General features: G+C 26.2%; 1 protein-coding gene, 1 long non-coding RNA gene and 1 other non-coding gene across 3 annotated transcripts; 1 reads left to right on the top strand and 2 right to left on the bottom strand.

Annotated features, from left to right (window-relative positions):
• Positions 1–2,450: 2,450 nt before the first annotated feature.
• Trnam-cau (transfer RNA methionine (anticodon CAU)) lies at positions 2,451–2,523 on the bottom strand. Its single transcript has one exon. It is a non-coding gene; the product is annotated as a tRNA-Met (tRNA).
• Positions 2,524–5,950: 3,427 nt separating this feature from the next.
• LOC114128585 (uncharacterized) lies at positions 5,951–9,026 on the bottom strand. Its single transcript, XR_003592765.2, has 4 exons — positions 8,935–9,026; positions 8,621–8,859; positions 7,670–7,789; positions 5,951–6,690 (listed from the first exon to the last, which is right to left on the bottom strand). It is a non-coding gene; the product is annotated as an uncharacterized LOC114128585 (long non-coding RNA).
• Positions 9,027–15,013: 5,987 nt separating this feature from the next.
• Positions 15,014–25,078, top strand: LOC126552444 (uncharacterized). The gene is made up of 2 exons (XM_050207141.1): positions 15,014–16,419; positions 24,927–25,078. Exons 1-2 carry the CDS (start codon positions 15,030–15,032, stop codon positions 25,076–25,078), a joined length of 1,542 nt encoding a protein of 513 aa, XP_050063098.1. The 5' UTR covers positions 15,014–15,029.
• The last annotated feature ends 577 nt before the right edge of the window (positions 25,079–25,655 follow it).

Here is a 25,655-nt window from a genome sequence, read left to right as displayed (position 1 = left end):
ACGGCTATAGGTACACTACCTACCTACTATCTATTATATTATATTGCAGTGCAGTATAGTGGCGTATTTAGGAATTTGTTCAGAGAAAATTTATTATATACGTATAGCCAAAGACTATGGAATATAATAAATTTGAAAATTATATTAAAATTACAATTTCTGGTTTAAATTGTATCATAAACCTCAATTTGTAATACTTGGCGAGTTATGGCCAACGCTGCAACGGAATGTCTATTTCATTCAATCTGTACTAAAATTAAAATCAAGCAACATAGGTATATTGTATTTTTTAATAATATTATATAATTAGTTTAATCAAAATAATATTAGGACAATGCAAATCAAAGGTCCTTCAGGAGGCTTAGAAGTAAGTTTCTATTAGTTTCAAACATAAAATTGCACGAGTAATGTATTTTTATTAACATATGTAAGTGTTAGCACAACGAATTCTGTGACTTGTAAATCGATTGTTGATATGGATCGGTAGTGATTTGTGAGTGTATATTCACTTCCATATTATTCATTTTCTGCGTAACGAATTAAAAAATTATTTTATTTATATCTATAATAATATACAAAAATCTTATATTATAAAATGTATGTATAAAGATTTTGGAGATCATGTGTTTTTTATTTTTATTTTAGGTTTAACTGTTTAAAAATTATTTAAATAAATAATATAAATTCATAAGTTTTTTTTACATATTTTAGTTTTTCTAGCTGTCTTGGTGGCAATTGTTCATAAAAATATAATTTTATACATTTCTTTATTTTCCCAGGTATAATAAAATAATATAATATATGTACCAAATGTTCCGAAAATTCATAATGTTGATAGTTTTATTTTAATCATAATTTAAGACAGAATAACATTGTATGTAATAATAAGGGCGTTGTATAAAACGCACATTTTCAAAAAAAGGTCGTCGTTCAAAATCGCACGTTTTTATTGCCTTGATCCACCATAGTTTCTCCTGCAAATCAAACCGTTCTATACCACACACATTGATTATATAGGTATATTAATAGCGTATACATTTATCTAAAACACGACTCATGCAAAACGGCAACGTGAACCGTACATGCAAAGTATGTGAAGAGCAAGACAAATCGACTTTAAATGTATGCGATCGCTTTATTATAACAACGAAATTAGTTTAATTGATTATTTAAAAACATTAGAGTGTAAATTTATTTTAATTTAATTATAATATATTGATCGATTTTTAATTAGGTAATACTAAATTATTATTTTTTTTTTTAATAACAACAATTATAATAATTATGATATTAATTAATAAATATAATAGCATAATAATTAACAATTGTAAATGTCTATATAATATAATGCCTACCAATAATATTAACATTTAGAATTTATACTTCCATTTTTTTTTATTAAACACATTATTCCTTAAATATTCTTGTAATTAATTAAGAATTATTATTAGACAAGTGGACAACGCTCTGGTGTACAGAGTAGTTATCGATTGAACCTCGGACATAGAGCAGGTTACTATAATGGATGTGAATGCAATGGTAGGTATCATTGTATACCTACGAAAAACGATTTTGAACGGAGATTATTTGTTAACGTAGCCGCTTAGGATATATTTTTCACTGGCCGATGGAAAAGGTGGTTTATGTTTTAATGATCCGAACACGTATAATGTTTAAAAAACATAATAAAATAAAATACACATAAACGCTAAAATTGTATAAAGTAATTTGAAAATGTTTACGGAAGAGATAAAGAAGGTACTCTGATTAGACGCTAGTTGCTCATCCGTGTTTACAATATTGTCATTTTGTCAAGTTTTATAAATTGAAAAAAAAACATACGTATAGGTACTTTATAACAAATATAAGCACCAAACTGACTAACGTGTTCTATATTATTAGTAAACAACAAATAACAATATATTTGATTGATTTTTTCGTTACAATAGTATATATAAGTACACATAGCGGATTCCTTTAAAGTTTATTGGTATACGTCATTCGTTAAATCTATTACTGCAAGCAGCTCGAATTATAACGATTTGTTTGACCGTATAAAAATACCACCGTAGGAGAATTTCGGACAGGGACGAAGTAACGAAAGTAGTTTCAAATCGTGTTTCCGGTGTCCGGCAGACACAAATCTCCAAAGAAATTAAATATACAAGAATGCGTACAACACACGAGTAACACATATTATATGTGCCTATCTACGTTTATATAATATATACATTTCGTTGATTTATCTACAGTTTTAAATAATAAAAACAAAAAAAAAAAATATTGTAGGTATTACTAATATTTTTGTATTTTTTTTTCTTTTAAATAAGTTCAATACAATATTCTGAACTCCAAAGCAATTTACTTATAACTCGACCAATCATAAAATGGTAACATAAGTTGTCAATAATTCTAAAAAAAAAATAAAGGAAAATACTGCAAAAAGTCACTGCCCCAGGTGAGACTCGAACTCACGGCCTTAAGATTATGAGACTTACGCGCTGCCTACTGCGCTACTGAGGCTTATTGTGATAAGGGATATTATAGTATTTTAAATAATTAAGAATTTTGTAATCATTTAATAACTATTATGATTTATGATAAATAAGAAATTAATTTTTCTTGAAATCTGAATATTTTAATAGGTAGTAATAAATAACTAATTTACTTTTACTTCATTAGATTAAATATCAAGGATTTACAAGTAAAAATGTATGTTGTTTTAATATTATTAGCGTACCTACATAGGTATATTATATTATTAAGTTTTTTCTTTGAAAACATGCTGAATTTAAAAAAATATTAAAGAAACCAAAGAAATCTAAACATTTTAAACTATAATAATTCAATAACAAAAACGTTGTGTCATCAAAATATTATCCAAAATGTCTATTTAAAATCAGGCAAATAATAAAAATGAAACATTTTGTATTATTATAAACATTTAACTATATTTTCTATTAATTATATATTGCTATTTTATGTATACAAAAACTATGTATTATTTATTAATGTGTAATATACAAAGGTATATGAAATACGTCTAATTTCGTGCACATCGGTAGGTACTATTGTTTTAAGAATTAAATCATATATATATTACATACGTAATTACTACCTAATCAATAATTAGGTATGATAAATATAGACGGTAGTACGAATATATTATATACGCTATAGTCTTATATAGTACTACTGTACTAGTACTAAGTAGTGAATAGTGAGTTCTAAATATATTATTATTAAATAAAATTAAAGTTCCATTGGTTTTACCTTGGAAAATTAACTTAAGTACATTAACATTGGTTGTATGAGAATCTTATCTATATTGAGTTGTAAGAAAAAAATTAAATGCTCTAGAAAATACCATCAAACAATTACATGTAACAATCAGAAATAAATAAAAATTAACAAAAATTTGTTATTACAATATAAACTTTTTAATCATTTTTTATACCTACTCATACTACCACATCTAATTAGTAATTATACCTATACATAATATATATTTATGATTTAAGTTTTAAAACAATAGTACCGATGTACACGAAACTAATTATATTTCATATACCTACGTGTTTTACATATTAATTAATAGTACATATTTTTATATATATATAAAATAGCAATAAATAATTTATAGAAAATATAGTTAAATGTTTAAACTAATACAAATTTTTTTATTTTTAACATTTGCCTGACTTGAGATAGACATTTGATTAAATGTCTAGTCATTTTATTAAATTGCATAAAAATTAAATTCATTGACTATACTGAGTGCGCCGAAAGAGTGCAAGTCGGCTATCAAGTTCTGCGCATCCTCCTGTATCTCCCTGCTATCAAAACTGGTTTCCCAATGGCAGAGTGACGTTTGGGGATGCGCAGTAAAACCGAATTTGGTCGCCGCCGACTTGCGCTCTCTCAGCGCACTCAGTATAAGTATATGCCTACGATATTATATAGATGTTAGCACAACTATAATACTTAAATGACATTATTATTGCCTATTCAAAACTCCTTAAAACCGGTACGCTTTTAATACAAAGAATATTATCAAATTACAATTATGTCAGATGAACTTAAAAAAAACTACCTTTTACAATGATAGGGACTGGTTGAACCCCAAAAATGTCGTTGTTAGTATCATCAATTATATGTAACATGTGTAATAATGTTGGTTTGTGAGACATATTCTGTGTTGAGTGTATTCACTTACATCTTATACTACTACTGAAACGTTCTAGTGTAAAGTACAAGTGTAACTGTTAACAAGTTAAATATTTTAACTATTTTTACAAAGTTATATTATAACAAGTTGGTTTATTTTTCTATAACTTCTTAATAATATATAAACCTCATATTTTTTTACCTTAATGTTATCCACATTTTTTTTTTTGATAAACAGTTACTATTGATACTAATTAGCTAATTCATTTTATACTTAAGCTAAGTTACTATTTTCCTAATTAACACTTTATATTTTTTAAGTTTATTTTTGTTATGTATTAATTGACTTAAATAAAGTTGTAATACCCATTAATATTATTCATATTTTGTATTTTGTACATTACAAATATTAAATTGTAGACAATTGAAGTGTTGAATGCACAATTTTTAGAGTTCAATAGTGACCAAAATATCATATACTCCTTCTCTTAAAAAAATGTCTATACAAACTTATTTTTACCTGCAATAAAGAAAAAGAATAAAATGTTTATATAATAAAATTAATTTAACTTTAATATTTATTAAAATCATTATATATTTTATAGTAACATTTGTAACTATCCTAAAATGATTATACCAATTCATAAATAATCAAATTATAATAAAGCTGTACAAGAAAAAAATATATTAAATAGTTAACTGTTGTAACATAATATATATAATATATATTTTAACATATCTTTATCTTTATACATAACTATTTTATTTGTGCTTATCTATTTAAATTTGTAAATAATAAATTGAAATAAAAATGTTTTTCACTATAGAATTACTGCGATAAGTTATACATTTCAAATGAAGCAAGAATTATTAAATGTATTATACTATAACTCTTTTCAAAAATATTTTTTTTAACTCTGCCATCCATTTATGATGCAAAATTCTACTAAAAACAAAAGTATGTAATAGATTATTTTATATTATGAAACAATCTATTACCTGTATAGTATAATTTCAAATCCTTAAGTTTCAAAGCTATATCAATTTTTTTTTTTTTTTATTATTATGGATATGATACAATAATGTGCCATCAAGAAATTTTTATATAGTTAGTTTAATAACCTGACTTACTTAATTAATTAATTTTGTATAGTTGGTATAACAACTTGACTTATTTTATTTTATTGTATGTAACAATATGATAAACTTTACACTTCTTAAACTATTTAAATAATTAACTTTTTCTCTTTTGATGGGTCATCTACATACCGAGTACTTGCTTTAGAAAATGATACAATAAAAATCATTCCAGTTGAACTTTACATATAACTGTCATAAAAAATTGCCTCACGTTTAATAATATAAATGATTATTATTATTTTTTTGTGTTTTATTCTTGTCCCCTATAAAGGTTTTAATTATATTATACATTTTTTAAAGTCCATACTTAACTGATAAAAATATTACTTCAATTAATAATCTTCTTATTCAGTCTAAAAAAAAACAACTTAGTTTTAAAGACATGACTACTATATACTATGTACAATTAAACATGTAATAATAATAAATTCAGTAATAACTTTCTGGTAAGTATTTCTTAACATTGTTCAAAAATATTTATAGTTGTCAGGAATAGATGAAAGTTATTTACAGGTATAAAATATAAATTTAACCATAGACATTTAGTTTATTATCTTCTAAAGCATTTAAATACACTAAAATTTATACACAGTTACTTTTAAAATATTTAATAATAAATTTTCTAAGAAGTCTATGGTTTGGAAATGAACAATAAACAAATAATTTAATACTGCATACTGGTTGTAGGTTTAGGTTTATAAGTATAATTAATAAATTGCTTTACCCTATGGTGAAAATACAACAAATTCAAATGTGTAGTGGACTGTATATAATTTAGATGTTTATACAATCAGTTGCAATAGTTTACAATAAAATATAAATAAATAATAATTTATAGAGTAATAATATGGTTGACTCTTGCAGTACAACCAGAGTTGTGCAAAATTTTATCTAGATAATTATTCGAATAAATATGTATTACTACCAACAAGCACTGAAACGACAAAAAATAATCAAATAATAAATACTAGTTTAATCGCGTATGGCCTTTAAAAGTAAAATTAATTTAAAAATTTCATTGATGTAGGTTTGAGGCTTGGTTTATTTGTCACGCTTCACACAATGTACATTTTGTAGGATAGGTACAGTAAAACAAAGAACAAAATGGACCCCTAAGTTTCATTTTGTTACCTACTTAAGGTTCCACTTTGTCCTCATTTTATTGTACATACTGTACACACTACACATATTTAGATATAATCACCACATAATTATTTTCTTTAAAATATAATCTCGATAATTCATTGAGCAATATAATATGACTTCTTCAGTTCTTCATTCTTCATCTAGGTACTTCTTGGTATGGTATTATCGGGAGTGTCGTGGCTAATTAGTCTCTGATGCTCCAAGAAAATCGTGAAAACCTTATCTTCCACCTTTAGTCTGGAACCAAATAATTTATAAATAAGTATATTATGGGATATTTTGATAGCTTGATTAATAAGATCTTTTCTTTGTGATTAGATAATTTAAATTGTTCTTTTTATTGTATTGTACACTTGCCTTTGTTGTTTCCAACATATGTATACAACATACAAAATTTGCATTCAGAAGTTCCAATTTTGTGTTTTGATTTTAAATCAGAATGAATCAAACTATCATTAAACATTCTCTATTATGTTTAATAATTTAGTTTTAAAGCAAGATATGAGTACTTTTGAAAACTGTGATACTATAAAAACTCATAAAAATAAAGTAATAGGTAAATAATTATTTATAGAAAAATTAAAAAATTAAAATAAAATAAATATAAAAATATGTGGACTTAGAGTTAAAATTATAGTATAAAATAATGTTTCATATTTGTCGATTATACTGTAATATACTAGTTAAAGCAAATTTACATTAATACTGCATAATTTATACATATATATATATATATATATATAGGGGATTCTTTTATCAAACAACACACATTATTTCAATAAGGATTGACGATTTTCAAATTTTTTTTGTTTGTCAATATTCTAGAACAATATGTTCTAGAATTGTAAAACTCTTATTAAACTCCGTATTTTAACAGAGGTATTTATATTTATTAGGTAAACCACTATCAACTTTTGATTTTTGAATGACAACCTATGCTTAAAATTTCAATAATTGTTGGCTGTTTATTATTTTTGATGTTTTATTTTTCGTACCATAGAGTTACATGATTACTTCTTAGACTAAAGAGTAATATAGTTTCATTAAAATTTTATTTGAGCAAAGTGTAAAATAACTTTAATCTCAAAGTAATAAATAAAGTTACTTTTTTATTTTTTAGAAGTAGTTTACCCAACACTGCATAAAACTAAGTAATCAAACTTTATAGTTGATGTACGTATTAAAATTATATTATTAAAAATTAAGGTATACTTACTAAGAGATAATACAAATCTTAAATGACTTCTCCAAATGTTATGTTTCTTCTTATTACCATATTAAACTGATCTTCTAAATCTGGAGTATTGATACTTTTTTTATACTTTGGTGCACGACACTAATAATATTAAGAAAACATTAAAAATTAGTAAAAAATATATTTATTTGGTTTTTATTTTTATCAACATAAAATTGTTTGTATACCTAAATAAATATTGAATAATAATAAAATTAGAATTGAATTATCAATTTTTCACTTTTATTTAAATAAAAACCCATAATTTACAATAGGTAGGTTTTTTAATAATATATTCATTTATTTAACACAAATAAATGTTTATAAATTATGATATTTTAATTTTATTTTTCATTATACACATAGTTATTAAAAATAATATAAATGTATTTACCTTGGCAAAACTTGAAAATATTATTTGATGCTCTTGATTATAATACAAATTTGGGACTAGATTAGAGTTAAATTATATTATATTTTCATATCTCTTAGAAATGTTTAATATTGTGTTTATACATATTGTGTATAAAGCTTAACAATCTACTGTTTCTTATTATGGTACTCCCATATTGGTGTTTAACTTTGAAAAGATACTATTTAATGAGAAATAACACTAATTTCATTAGTAATATACTAATATGAGCTAAGACTATTTAATATGAATTAAAATGTAAAAAAAGGTACCTATTTAATATATTAACGGTTGCACCTCAACCATTATTCTAGAGTAATATAGGAATTTTTGAATTTGATTTATTGTGTTAATGTTTTATTCAAGACTCGACTTAACATTTAAGATGTTATGATGTAGTTAACTCTCAGCTAGTGAGCAATTATTGATTATTATTATTTTTTATTATTATTATTATTTTTATTATTAGTATTTAGGTACTCATAGATTATTGATTAATTAATAGTTTTTGCAGACCATACCGTTAGCGTTCACTTAATGGTAGCCGACGATAGAAATGATAGAATTGATTATCGAACACGATTACTGTTGGTGTTGTTAGTTCACCTTGCACAATAGAACTTTCGTGGATTGATCTATCGACTTGGACTGAGATTCATTGTGACACGTTTGATTGTCGGGAGCCACTTTCAAATTTCCTATGCACCATTGTTACGGCAAAAGTGGCGTTTATTATGCGGCTTCTCGAACGATTTTATATCTGAAAGATCGGATAAAATTTTAATTTTTTATTCAAAAGCAGTGTGATTTCGATGTAATTTTATAATATTATTACATATTATTACGTGTTAGCTCGGCCGATTGTTAGCGTCGCTCAAATATACACATCACACATCACACGATACAAAATAATAACAACGATAAGTTATCATTGATAATAGAATGATACGCTACAGTAAGTTGTAGCTAGACTTAATCATACCATGGTTTCAACCGTACCCTCCGCCTGCCACTGGCCTATAAACAACCAGGGTAATCGAGGGGGGGAGGTTAAAGATGGTCTCGGAGCTCTTCGTACTTCCGAGAGGGCCCGTGGCACTTTTTATACAAAATTATTTATTTATTATTGCTTTTATTTATTATATGATTCAATTACATTATATTATAGTTCAACATATAGGTACAATTTACAAATAATCAAAAGAATTGATTGTTTTATAATCATTCGCCGTTGTAGCGTAAGATGCTATTTAAGAAAATTGTATCTATTTAATAATTCTAAATTAATCTATTGCAGGCGTTCAAGTACTATCTCAAGAAGTTAAGATGCCAACGATATAAACGGTTTTTATTTTTGTTTATGTTTAGTGTTGGTATTTATTTTTTCCCCCGAAATGTCGACGTCCACGAACGTCTATACAATAACATACCGTATAATGTATAAACTAAATGATTATTGTTACCTACTTGTTACCTATTTTGATTAATTTAATAACATTATTTTAAGCATTTTAATATAAAATAACATGTGCTGATGTATACAGCGTCAGCGTGTTTCTACAATGAAGAGTGATTGAAAAAAAATACAAAACTATTTTTATTATTTAGGTAATTGAATTTATTTTTTACTATAATTTTATTTACGATTATTTTTTTTGGTGTGTGGTGGTTATTATATGATAGTAAGATAAAATATTCAATAATTATTTAAAAACAGTATTATCAATTACATATGTACGAAAAAGTAGTTATAACGTGCGTCATCAATAAATAATAAGTTTTCAACTAAACCAAACACTGTGGTTTTGATGTTTATAAATTGTAAAACTCAAATATTGTACTAAACTACATACAAGTATATACTTTAGAGAGATGTTTATCTTGGAATCTAAATAAGTGTAAATAAAGGCGGTCCGGGAATCTCAGCCTCGGGACCCGCAAAAGTTATCGACGGCTTTGTAAACAACAATTGCAGCATTTCTCGGATGGTCTTGATGTTACCGTGATTACGTTACACTACTGTCAAACGATATTTTCTGTAGGTCAACACACGGTATAGTGTATATTACGCACGTCATACTATTCATACTTCAACAATTACCACCAATTTTGAACGTAAAAATATTCATATTGACAACAGTGATAACTCGTTATACATTGGTTTTACAGCGAAATCACTAAAAACAAAATTTAAATCAAACAATTTTTGTAGACAATCTTAAGTTTTTTTTCAAAACAGTACACAATAAAAAATCAACAGTTATTTTAAAAAATAAAATTTATTCAAAAAAATAATTTAAGTATTCAAAAACGGATTTGAAGTTTTTTTCAAAATATTACTATCATTTTTCAGTTTTTACAGTTTCTTGTAATTAATTAGTTAATCTTAATGGTGCATTATTCATTGATAATGTTATTTATAAATTATTTGATGTAATTGACAATTAACACAAAAACCCAATACTCTACTTGGTAATTTAATATAGACTATAGTGTCTGGTAATACACTAGCCTTACTAACTCACAAACAGAGCTATGTTTGATATTAATCTATCTCCGGTCAACGGTTGCTCTAAGTAATCTCAAACAAAACGACGATGTATCACCTATACAGTTTATATTACTACGATTCGTCATGATGAGTTAATTATCGTTGTATAAAGTATAAATACCTTAGAATAGTACATTAATATATAATTAGTGAAATGCTCTGCAGAAATTGCGATTCGAATAATACCTACATTAGTATATAATTAGTAAAATCTCCAGAAATTGCGATTCAAATAATACAACTGTAATTATAATAACGATAGTAGGTAATCGTGGTTATTTCATCTAATCCCGTAGGGCTTAAGCTACATAGCATCCATAGGTCGGCAGGAAGCAGGGCGCGGGCCGTCTTTGATTTTCGAATTCAAGACTTGCTCATAAATATTTGGCACTACGTCGCAATACTGTGGCAATTGCGAAATGACCCGGGCAGATCAATAATGGTCTAACGTACTACCTAGCTAATAAATTTCTCATTGGTAGTAAAAGCCAAAAGGAGATCTACGCCTCGTCTTATTCGAGCTGATATATTTGTAATATTTATAAGCTTATCATAATTTATAACTATTATTACTATTGATGTGGATGTAAAAATAAAAAATTAGAAACTATTATTGAAAACTTAACATAATTGGTGTCATTAAGAGTAGCATATATTAGGATACACCGTTATATAGATAGAGTAAAGGATGACCTCTTATGATATTTAGAGTAGGTAAATAATGTAGATAAAATGGTAAAAGATAGAGAATTTTGATTATTGGACCTTAAAGAGCCGTTATATGTGAGAAGAAGAATTAAATATTCGTGCAACTAATATGATTTTGTTGTATGGATGTCAGTCCACAACTCACAATTGAATTCTAAATGTAATTCAATTTTAAATAAATACAATTTTCGTTTTTATGGTTTTCAAAGATCTGACATGGTTTTTTCGAGTAAATTGTTATGTGAAATATTTTAAACATATTACCATATAGATCTCGTTTTATGTAATTGTCTAAAGCCTCTTCATATCATAGGCGCACCCGTGGGGGGGATATAGCTAAGCCCCCGTCATAAATTTATTTTATATTAAATTATACATTATTATAGCATATTGTCTTAAATAAAGTACTACAATGATGATTTTTTTTTTTTTTTTAATTTTATTTTAGTGTTAGATAAAAATTAATAGTTCAACAGTACGTGCAAAAATTTGTAGCAATCACCGGGCACAGGTCGCTTATTTCTTTGAAACTATTTTTAGATTATACATTATATAAGTATTTACTACCAATTACGTCGGATCGACTTTGATTGATAACTACGATAACAATAACAATTAACACTGTCTGTGGCATGAAAATCTCGTATGAACAATTCACTGAATTGAATTCATTCCGTTAGTGTTACCGTTGTGATAGTATTGTGTTGAAATAAATAATAAAATTAGTTAAAAGACGAAACAAATCAGCTGATACTAGTACTCTACTTAACGGTATCAGCATTAAACCGAAAATTCTAATAATTATTAACGTAAATGAGAATACCAATACTATACGTGATACACAAAATTCATTTTATATAATCTTATAATAAAAAAATAGGTACATATTATAAGTTTATAATAATATTTATCATACATTTTCAAAAAGATATAGATATATATAGCTTATATAATTTATACTGCCAATTAAAAAATTTAAACACTCGGTAATAAAAATTTGATAAGAATATAATTTTTGACTTAAATTATTTTTAAAATCATGCTTAAAGAAAATATAAATGCTTAAAATTGGTAAACAGGTTATTTTCTATTTTTCAAAATCTAATAATAATGAAAGGATATTCAAGTTTGGAATTTTTCTATTTGCGTTTTGTTTTTGTTTATTTTATTCAAACTTGTAAAAATATTAAACAATTTGTTTTTTGTTACATATGTGGATATATATAAGATTATCATTTTATAATGGGTAACAATGAGTGTGCACGTTTTAAAAGTATATCATTTAATCGTAATTATATTCAATGAGTTAAATATTTCAAATATTATTATAATGTAGTTATATTATACAACTTGTATGAGTTCCAATTGGAAACGGGTAAGATTATATTATATTATTATAATTTGATTATTTCAGTGGCAGATTATGGGGAAAGGGTTGCTGATGTACTGGTGCAGATTAATAAAATACGAAACTAAAAAAAAAAAAATACTGCAATATACATTTTACATTAAAAAGAAATGTGTAATTTTGGTATACTTTCAACAGGTAAATCAGTTTTAGATGCGAGCAGATTTTCAAACATCCAAATCCCTTCTCCCCTCACGCCTCTCTTACCCCTCAGCGTAACTTCTATTTATAGGGTAAACATATCGATTGACTAGAAACTGTATAATAATACAATAAACCGAGGGTTACAAATCGGAACGAAAACACTGTACCACAATGCTTTAATACGTCACCGCCACATCGACCCCAACCGCCGCCGTCGCCGCCGCAGCCTCCGCTTCCGCCGCCGCGCTGCCGATGGGTGATTTATGCGCCTGTTGCCCCATTTCCACCAGTATACCAGGCCTATATGTTTATTATTAGGACCATGAAAATAAAATCAATACACAAACTTTGCGGAACGTGCGTGCGCGTGCGCTCTTTTACTTTAACTTTGTCAAAAGAATGTCGTGGCGATCTTAAAGTTTTTTTGTGGACGAAAGGGAATGTTTTTGAAGTGGTTTAATTATAACCAAAAGTAACAAAATATTTTATAATATTTTTAATATTTAATGTTTTATTTTATTTTATATTTTGTAATATTTTATATACGTTTACGAAGTACATAAAGTGTACATTCAGAATAACAATATTATAAAAAACGATCAAAATAACAGTAGGTATACTTTGAACAACTGTGACTTTTAAATTCCAAATGGAATTTTGGAATTGAATTATACCAAGCTACGACCGTTGTAGATTCTGAGCAGGAAGATGAATGTTTTATTGTGATGTTTGTTTTTGTTCTTTATTTGTTTTTGTTTTATTTGTATGTGTCACGACCTTCGATTACTATTATAGTGTTGTGACGCTTTTTCATAAAATATATGCCTAAGCGCGTTAACATATCGTAAACAGTATCGGTAAATTGTTTAATCAGCACCCAAGGGGGAATCATAAGTTCTTACACTAAAAAAATTACATTCCTATAATCCTATAATGTATGTGATATGTAAGTTTCTACACGATAAAAAATGAACGTATATAAGTTCTTGTACGGTGAAAGACAGGTATCTAGATACATATGTAAAAAAAATATAAAGTATATTATATTATAATATACTATAATATATACTATAAATATAAAATTAATATATTACTTTCGTTAATATAAATTGTAATTTTTGAAAAATTAAATGTTTTCTTTTTTTTGTCAATTCACAAAATAATGATAAGCTATTAATTTTACAATTTAAAACATTTGTAAATATTTGTTATTATAAAACATATAAAAATATTATAGCTATCAAAATGATATGAGGTATAATGTTATAATATATTAGATTTGCTATTCGCCCCATACACGCAAATATTAAAGCTATAATTATTAATTAATATAGTCAAAAAAAGTTATAAAAACAAAAGTTATAATAATACATAAAATATAATATGATGTATGTAAATAACAATTTTAATATGCAAGTTAAAAATAATAATAAGTATAAAAATTTGAAAAACATATGTAATATGCTTTATAATGATTTACCTTGATAATTATGGCCAGTTAATGACAAATAATGTAGTAAATGATCCTGAGATTTATAAGATTTATACAAATCTATAATAATATAGCTGAAACAAACCCATATACGTTTAATTCGTTATGTTACGGAAACTTTGGCCAGGTTAGGTTTTATACGTTCTATCAAGACTTTAGTTATATCGTTATTTCGTTTTACGAGTACACTAGAGCGATTTTGACGCGCTGTGAAAACGCGCGTGTATCGCCCGAGTACCGCTCGTCATTTTAACGCGCGTTACCGGCAGAGGCGTGGGCGGTGGTCGTTTGGGCGAAGGTAATAATTTTTACCAAAAAAATAATAGTCCGTTTAGGCGACTATCATTTGTACCGTTTGGGCGAGTGAAATTATTTTTACCTGTGCGAGGTAAAAACCGGATGATAGATACTCAGATGATATTATTGCAATATTGCTAATTGTTATTATCACTATTATCGAAAATAAGATTACGATTCAGACACGCTGTACAAAATATATTGTACATAATAACACTGTAGTATGTTATGTGTAGTGTCTTAAATAATACTTTCACGTGTATGATTATTTAAAAATTAATTCTAACGATATTAGTCAGTTGTAAGTTTTTATATTTTCTTACATTTATAATGGATTTAAAAATTGAACATATTTTAACTACGAAAAGAGGTAAAAGATGTATAGTTATCGAACAGTACAAATACACAGAATCAAATATTCTTCAAAATGAAACAATTCGATTTCGTTGTACAAACAAAAAATGTAAAGTAAGTGTCTTAATTGATAGTAATGTAAAAAATATATTAGAGATGACAACACATTTACATAATCATGAGCCGAGTACAAAAAGGTCTTTAGCTATAGATATAATTCGAAGTTCTTCTAAAAAAAAAGCTACTGAACAAACACATGAAAAACCTAATAAAATTATTAGGAAAGAATTATTAGCAGATAAGTCAGGGCTTCAGAATGAACTTAACTATTCTGATATTAATTTAATTAGGCGATCAATTTATCGTAGTCGTAAACAACAGTACCCAATATTACCAAAATCTCAAAAAGAATCATTTGATCAATTATATGATATGCAATCAACAATTAAATACAATGATCAACAATTTTGTTTTGTAAATCAACAAAAGTCAATTGTTATTTTAACTTGTCGTGACAATTTACAGCTCCTGTGTAAATCTAAAAATGTCTTTGGAGACGGAACATTTTCGTATTGTCCCAAGTTTTTTTGTCAACTATATACATTACATGTCTATACTTACAATTATTATGTACCAGTAGCATATATATTTTTAACATCAAAATCAACAAACAATTATTTGAATATGTGGTTTGAAATATCTAAGTTATGTAATGAACTAATTGGCAAAATTCTTCAAGTAGATTTTTTTCATTCGGATTTTGAAAAAGCTGCACATTTAGCTACAACGCAAACATTTCCTAACTGTCAGTTAATAACATGTACATTTCATTTAGGCCAAAGTTGGTATAGGCAAATAGTAAAACATAAAAACTTATCGAAAGCGTATTCAATTAAAGATTCTGAAATCGGATTGTGGCTAAAATTTTTTTTTGGTTTATCATTTTTGCCACCATCCGAAGTAGGAGATGCATTTACTGAGTTGTTATCAATTATGCCAGCTGACAATGAATGTGTACAATTTGCTGATTATGTCTTGGACACCTATATAGACGAAAACTCAGAGTTCCCCCCTCATTTGTGGGCGTCATCACCAATATTTGACCATCCCAGAACCACAAATGGACCAGAATCATTTCATTCTCACTTTAACAAACAATTTTACACACCACACCCTCATGTACATCAAGTCATTGCAGTATTATTAGAAATCCAAACTGAAAATATGATTAAAATCAATTCCATTTCAAAAAATATCCCTAACGTTCAACGAAAAGAAACTATAAAAAAAAAAGAGTTTGTGCAAGAAACGTGGATTAAATATGAAAAAGGGAACATTAGCCAATTAGAATACATAAAATGTTTAGGTTTAAAATATCAGGCTAATAAATTACTTTAAACTGTACTATAATTATATTATATGTAATTTTATTTATAATTGTTGACTTATTATTAATTATTTATGTGTTATATGATTTTTGACTGCAGATTTCTTATATTTTATATTATTTTTGACTGCAGATTACTTATATTTTATATTATTTTTGACTTATTATTTGTGTTTTATATTATTTTTGACTGCAGATTACTTGTATTTTACATTATTTTAGACTTATTATTAATTATTTATATTTTAAACGGTTTTTGACTAATTAGGTATTTATATTTTATATGATTTTTGACTGCAGATTACTTGTATTTTACATTATTTTTGACTTAGGTATTATTAATTATTTATATTTTAAACGGTTTTTGACTAATTATTTATATTTTATATGATTTTTGACTTATTATTTGTGTTTTATATGATTTTTGACTTATTATTAATTATTTATATTTTAAACGATTTTTGACTAATTATTTATATTTTAAACGGTTTTTGACTAATTATTTATATTTTATATGATTTTTGACTTATTATTTGTGTTTTATATGATTTTTAACTGCAGATTACTTGTATTTTACATTATTTTAGACTTATTATTAATTATTTATATTTTAAACGGTTTTTGACTAATTATTTATATTTTATATGATTTTTGACTTATTATTTGTGTTTTATATGATTTTTAACTGCAGATTACTTGTATTTTACATTATTTTAGACTTATTATTAATTATTTATATTTTAAACGGTTTTTGACTAATTATTTATATTTTATATGATTTTTAATTAATTATTTATGTTTTATATGATTTTGTTTAATTAATTGTTGAGTGTATATTATAAGCATTTTCATACCGCTCAAACCGCGGTATTTTTAATTGAATAATTCTCGCCCAAACAATATGTATCTATTCGCCCAAATGGTATATATCTATTCGCCCAAACGGTAGTTTTAGTTGACTAAACCCTCGCCCAAACGGTATATAGTTATTCGCCCAAACAGACTATATTTTGGGTCGATTCGCCCAAACGGTCTACGCCCAGAGGCGTGTCCAGCGGGTAGGCCTGGTAGGCCCGGGCCTACCCTGATTTTTAACCTTTTAGTATACCCAACATATGCATTTTAAAATTATATTTATATAAGCACACTAATGTGTTGACTATACAAATTATTTTTATAACTAGGCCTGTCCTAAATTTTGGTTCTAAACACGCCTCTGGTTACCGGGTGCCACTGTCGTATGCGTACTGTGCGTCAAAATCACTCTAGTGTAGCTCGGCCCTTACAATAATATATAATATTTTGTTTTCGAAATAGCAACGTTGCTTTTAAAATTATGCGGAATTGTGTATGTATATCAGTGGTTCTTAAAAGCAACACGATTCCGCAAATTTTGCGGAATCGTTCACCACCGTTATATAATATGTACCTTATTCTATTGTGTAGGAACTTCAATTCACCTGCATCTAAGCGGCTTATGACCGATTCGACGCACACTTGGAAGATCCCCGCAATTTTGGAGTATTTTTGTTAAATATTAAATAAATAAAAATTAATAAATTAATAATCAATAATATAATAGATATATAGGTACATATACATATTTAATATAAGATACTAATTTTTGAAAAAACAATGACATTCTTAAAAATATTTCTTTTACACAATTTTAAATCATTATAGAATAATAATTTGAAAAAAAATATTATATTTTCACTATCATAATATTTTGGATAAGTAGTTTAACTTATAAGTATAAATTTATTAAAAACGAAAAGTACTAATTAATATTTTACGGTGTTTCTCTTTACTGCACTCCACTCATCTAAATTTTTAACTTTTAATCCTCATAATAGTTCATAAATTATTACTCTTCCATAATTTGATTTTTAAATATTGCAGGATGATTAAAATAATATTCTGCTTTGCAATGAAGAATTAAAAATGCGTATTGTTATTGAGTCATCATGAAAACGATAAAATAAATTTTATTTGTATATATATTTTTTTAGAAAAATGTTGTTTTTAGCAACTTAAATTTACGTAAAAATAATATTTTTATAAAAAAATAGTAAATTTAATGAATGCCTTACGTTTTATTGATAACCTGATATTATTTATGTATAATTCAGCAATATTACCTATCCAAATTTAAATATTTATTAATATTGAATTCTTATCCACAGTCTAAGAACGCATTACATAATAATTGTTTTTTTAATTTAATTATTTGAATCTAAATTGAATAATATTTATGTTGAAAAATCGAATGACTATATATCTAACACTTAAAATTATTATTTTTACTTTTTAGAATATATCACTTTCGTACTGCGTAAATTAATTTCAATTGTTGAATCACGGTTATCGTACTACGTAAATAAATTTCGATTGTTCAATCACAAATGTTTCCCTTTCCACCAAAACTGTTTGTAAGTGACCTCGAATCTTGTACGGTTGTATATTATATTCTGATTCAGACGAATGAAAACATATAATATTAATGGAAATTATTAATTAATTCTTATTCCAGACGATTTTTTAGTGACGGGGTGAAATTATTTATAACACACACACACACACACACACACACAAACTAAATAACCTACTTACATTTTATATAATTTATAATATAAAACCAACTTCAAGACATTTAGTAGCATTTGGGGTCCGAGTTTGATTAAAATCCACACCCTTTATTATGTACTATCTGTTTGTCTTTCCCAAAACAAATTACGCTTTTCAAGTATATTTATTAAACATGAAAATGGTTTACTTATTAATATTTCAAAACATAAACATAAATATTAAACAGAAATACAGAATATCAAAGTTCTTCATTTTGATTACTTTGTATTTCCATGTTAAGATTATTATTAATTTTTGTATAGGTACCATTTAAACCCTAAATTACGTTTGTAGATTTTCAGTCGAATAGTTGAAAATTAATTATTTATAAATTGATATTAGGTATATTAAATCATAGGTTAGTATTTTACTCACCTATAATTATTATTTTAAATAATATTACGACATTACGCTAACACGGTGCAATTCAATTGCTTTTCATTACTTACTTAACAACTTTAAATATAAAAACTTTAAAACTACATAACTACAACAAACTATATAATATAGCTATATAACTATAAAAAGATATCTATATCGTATGCTATATCAATGGCTTCAAGCATCTTATTCTGAAGACTAAAATACTAAATCGGAAATACAAATACATGCTTAAAAAATTAATAGGAATTTCGAACTGTTTTTTTTTTTTTTAAAGAAATTAAATGTAGCAATTAACAAATTTAAGCAATATTATATGACGATACGTACTCATCAGTCATCATATTGTGTGACGTTTGTATTGTGTACGGATAAACGTATAGTAAAATCAGATTTTTATTAAAGGCTATTGTACTATTTGTCAATTATGCCAGTTGATCTATTTATCAGAAAAGATTTAAATTTTTAAACATTCATTTTTTATAATTACTTTCTCACTTTTTTCATAACATAATAAAATATATTTTATATTTCTGAAATCTTAAAATGTAATATCACGTTTAGGGGATTTTAAATTAAATATTAATATTAAAATAAGTTGATTTTATGTGATACAAGTAATATAGTCTTCATAACGACCGTAGATAAAATTCTAATTTAATAAATTGACACTAAAACGATAAAAACGAAAAACGAATTAAAATTCTTTTTATAAAACACGCGTTGTATGAAGACTGGCGATGATTTCAATCGTTGGGTGCTGTAGTCGGGTCAAATTAGGTGATCTGTAATTAGTGAGCGTGGAATACGTTGTCGTTTAATTAAAAATAAAAATAAATTTTAAAATTTAAACTATTTAAAAAAATTTGTATGATACCTATAAATGAGATTAATACGAAATACGAATTTATTTACACACTTTTACAACATTGAATTCGGTTAGTAGTACATACATTAATTGTTATCTAAATAATATTAAGTCTAAAATAGTATATATAAAAAAAACACATTCTCCAAGCATTTGATTGAGAATATTAAAAGATATATAGATATTGTGTGTTGAAATTCTAAATGCAAAAACGACGTATAAACGTTAAAAATTTATAAAATATAATATTTATGTTTTAAATCTATAGTAGAAAATTGTATTTAAAATAAATTGTAGGAATAATAGTAGGGAAACTATAATTTACGCTATCTGGATAAAAAGATTAAATAATAAAATTAATAATTTGGTCGTTTATATTATTCTAATTAAAAAACTTCTTGAAAAAATTTTTACTGACGCACCAACAGCATCAATCAGTAGCTCGCTATAATATAGAAAATAAAAATTAATGGCCCTTTAAAACGCATTCAATTTAGGGGATTATAAATAGGCAACTCTTTTATTACAGTTAGGCATGGCATGTCTTTATATCAGGAGTAAATAGTTACAATATTATATGGCACATAATTTATTAATATAATAAAACGATCTTAAATATTCGTCGTACATAATTGTGTCAAGTAATTTTTATGATAAAAATGTACGGGACTTTCACTTTTTAGTGGAAATCAAAGTCACAGAAGTGGTATTAGTGTTTCGAAAAACTTTTCTATCCTATCGAACGAATAAAAGTAAAAAAAAAAGCTTAAAAATTATCCCATGTATTTTGTGGGCTTAATGCATAATATTACACGCAATATATTTGACGATGATTTAAAATGAAAAACATATTTTCTAGAAAGTTTCTTTTCGTGTAAACCAATTTATTGCTGAATATGATTTTCTTCGACAGCTCTACGTTTCCGTCTGTATACTTAAGTTTAGTTTTGGATAAATATATAGATTGATGTGTCCGCAGATACTTTTTGGAAAATAAACATTTATTCTATGAATATTATTATCATATATATGTTTGGTGTCGGTGATGATGACGTCAATGGTCAGACTCGAAAAAGTCAAAATGTTTTTATAACGAATTCAGTAACCATCAATGTCAAATTTTGTAATTTATCTAAATATACAATATTATTCGCAACATGATGAAAAAAATAAACATCCACCCAAGTAATTTAGATGTGATTCAACCGAGCAGAAAAACTCATTTACATTATAATTAATAATAGATAATAATATTATATCATTTATTCATTGTGTCATTCTTCAATCACTGTTCCACATAATACTGTGCGACGTGTTAATTAAATTTATGTACACATTAATTTTGTGATTGATGGTTTATGATTTTGACGTTTCTGTAAACCGTGATTTGGGCACATTAAAATATATTTCGATAGGTGCTATATTGATTTAGAATGTTTGACACCACTAAATTTGAATACTTGACATATAGAAGAACGATTTATTTATTCAAAAATTGGTTACCCTCGCGTAAGATAATATAATCCAATCTTTGCGCCAGGTATCCAACTCGCCCATCACTATAATACTATAATGTCATATTTATAACAACCAAAATGCCGGAAATATCAATTATTATATCCTTATAAATTTAAATCGCAAGTTTTTAATTTTGTTTTTTAAAATATAAAACAACACATATATCATATAATAATACATTGTTTTGTTACCTATATTTCGTAAAAAAAAAATAGGTATTTTATTAAGACCTAGGTTAGGTTAGGAATATAATATATAATATATGTTCATACATTATTTTGATATTAGCAGTAAGTATTTAAAAAAGTTTTTATATCTAATTAAAAATGAGTAACAATGAAGTGTATTAGTTATAGAGGCCGTAGTATTAAAAATTGGAAATTTTTAATACCGTATGCTTTTACATGAATAACTAGAATTTAGCAGTCATTTTTTAAATAAAAGTTAAAATTTAGTTAAATAGTCAAAATGTATCCATTTTATCATTAACAAATAATTCACAACAATTAAATGTAAACAATAATAATATATTAAAAAAGCATATAATCATTAATTGGTACTTGTGTCGTACGCGATCTACCTAACTTGTTTTCAAGTAGTTCGCTATCTCGTTAATGCTAACTTGCTGTTACATCTAACATTGAGATCAGTGTATGAAATCGGAATAACCGGTAGATCGCCTATTTGGGTAGATCGCGTAAGACATCACTACCCATTAATTTTGTTCTACAATTCTGTAAATAAATGTAATATGTTTTTTAATACATAGGTACCTACGCGAATACTTAAACCGCGGTTGTTAAGAGGACGTAGTACCCACATGTGGTGTCACCGTCTCAAACACGCACGACATGGCGAATTTTCGTACATCAGTTTCGTAGTGTTTGATACTAGAGAAAATTGATCAATTCTACAATTTAAAGATAAGATTATTATCTAGGGCACCACGTAGACTTTTATTAATATTATTATTTATAAGTAAATTATGATCTTTTTGAAAATGTAGATAGGTACATTTTAAAATTATCTAAGTACGTAATACGTGTAAGTATATAGTAAGTAGGTAGCTACGTGCTACGTGTATAAGACGGAGACAACACATGAGGAACAACGTCTTATTAACTAACTTAAGTAGATAATATTTTAATCTTATGACTTATTCTATTTTTATATTTAGTAAATATCTAATAAACATTAGCTTCATAATTTAAGACGCAAATGGTTGTGTTAATAGGAAATTTTAAGGCAACATTATAACAATTTCATCGGTTCGTAATTTACTTTAAACAGATTTTATAATTTAAATACCTACAAATTATGTCAAATAATTATGCATTTTAATATTTATAAAACCACAATTATAGATTTACATTGAAACTAAGACTGCGAGTAGGCGTTGGCGCGTTGCTTACCATACAGTGGAGGGGACAAAATCAATTGTCGGCTGTCGTGACCTGGCCATTTTTTTTTACGTTGCCGATATTTACGTACGCGCTCCAGCATTCTTATCTATCTCCATGCATACATATAACAAATATAGTCGTTATCAGTATAAATTAAATTATATCTATCAATTTGGTTGTTATTATATAATTCTATTTTTTTATTTATAAATTGCATACTACTTTTTTTGCTGAGCTCTAATAAATTATCCTACTATTTCTACTTTCATGATTAAATATGGCTTTACAAATATAACAGTTTAATTTCAACATGGTCTTACACCGATATAGTGATATCTTAATTAATTTTATGGCACGCACACTTTTGGTGTTAAAAATATTTTTATTTATGGGGAGCTACGGTTATAGGCGCGCGCAGGAATTTTTCAAAATGTGTGCAGAATTGTTTTAGTAAGTATTACATGATCTACAACAATTCAGTTAGATAAATAATATCTCTATATAATAATAATTAGTTTATAATAAATTAAAATTTTTTAGACGTTGTTTCATTAATAATGAAAATAAAGAATATTAGATTTAAATTTAATATTATTACTGACTATTGTATATAATAAAAATAATTATTAATTTATATATTATTTTACATATACTTACTAATCTACTCTAAATAACCAGTTTTAAATAATTAAACAATTTTTCATCAAAAAATTTAAAGTTGACACATTTTTGTAGGCAGTGCAGCTGCACATCCTACACACCCCGTGCGCACGTCTATGGCCACGCGCGGTTACGGTTATGGTGTAATTGTTTTATATATTTCAAATAAAATATTCTATTAAAAAATCCTTTAAAATCGCTTATTATTTAATTTGGTAAGTCTAAATCCTAATGTCAGAATTTTTTCTCGTCGCATTTTCACCTCAGTCAACACGATGAAAAAAAAATAGTAATAGTAAAAATATCGACAACGGTGATGTGACCTAAATATTATTTTTTCCTAACCCCATTCGTCGGCAGCTCTGATAAATCGATTGAGCGTCTTATCCGGGGGCCGGGTTTTGTAGCAAGGGTGGCTAAACATCATCGCCACCGCTGGAGCGCTTTAGGCCATCTACTGCTGTTCGTTACCGCACCATCGTCATTATAACTGCGACGTTGTTGAACACAGCACACTCTCCGCTGTATCACAATCACCTACAAATACAAATTATAAATATTACAAGTACAAATCAATATCGACTTTTTTTATTGTATTTTGTTACATTCGTATTCACTCGATGGACGGAAGTCTCAAACCAAAGGGGCTAATAGCGGCTGTCAAAAATTGTAAGTAAATTCATAGATACTTATTGAAAGGATGATAAAATAGTATTTACTCTATCGCTCACCCCCCCCCCGAATAGATAAAAATTAAAAAAAAAATTAATTTACAGTTATATTTTTTTTTTCTATTTTTTTTTCTATGATCAACTCTACAGAGCAAACCTGTGGTGGTATTGACGAGTAACATAGAATAAATTATAAATATTACGAAAATATAATAGATAAAGATATTAATAGTGAAGAAATTAATTGTGATTAAGCCCCCTTCCCAAAAAAACCACTTGTTTGCCCTATATAATGTAATCCACGTTATTCAACTTAGATATTAGTTAACGTTTATTTATTCATTTTTTTTTTTTTAGTAATTATTAAAGATGCCATCGTTTGGAGTTGCAAGCAAAATGATAAAAAATTAAACCGTTGCGTTCTGGTTCTTGACAAAGAAGGGCTGCAGATTGGTTCATCTGCCTGTAGAATGCATGATTTGTGCGATGAAGGAGTTATTCGTGAGTGATAATTTATTATTCAAATATCATAAATGATAATATTATGATATTTATATGTATGTATCGGGAGGGGGAGTTATAACCTCCTTCCCGAAATGTCTTCGAAAAAAACTAAGAGTTTGAAAACAGAATAAAGTACTAAGTAAAATTTTTTTAATACCCCCCCCCCTCCCACAAAAAACAGGATACACCACTGTATGTATGTATGTATGTATGCGTGTTCTAAGAGTAATATTAACAGTAAGACAATGTTAATATTAGCCTGGGACTTTGGCTAATGTATAAATTATTTATTATGCATAATTATATAATTAATATAAATAGTGAATAATGTTAATTATTTAAATAATGGGAATTTTTTGTTTGGTAGTACTTTTTATGGTAAATGTATAGTATTAAGCTGTTCAAAATACATACAAAGTCCTGGGCTTATGTAAAAATATATTGTTAAAATTTTAACATAAATACAATTTATTCTATAAAGCTAAAATTAGTAGGACAAAAATAACGGTTTTAATTAAAAATTATGTATTCTTAAATATTATATTTTAATTGATACTTCATAAATTATTGTTAATTACATAA

This window comes from Aphis gossypii, chromosome X (assembly GCF_020184175.1).
Source record: "Aphis gossypii isolate Hap1 chromosome X, ASM2018417v2, whole genome shotgun sequence".
NCBI lineage: Eukaryota > Metazoa > Arthropoda > Insecta > Hemiptera > Aphididae > Aphis > Aphis gossypii.
This window is presented reverse-complemented; position numbering and strand designations above follow the sequence as displayed.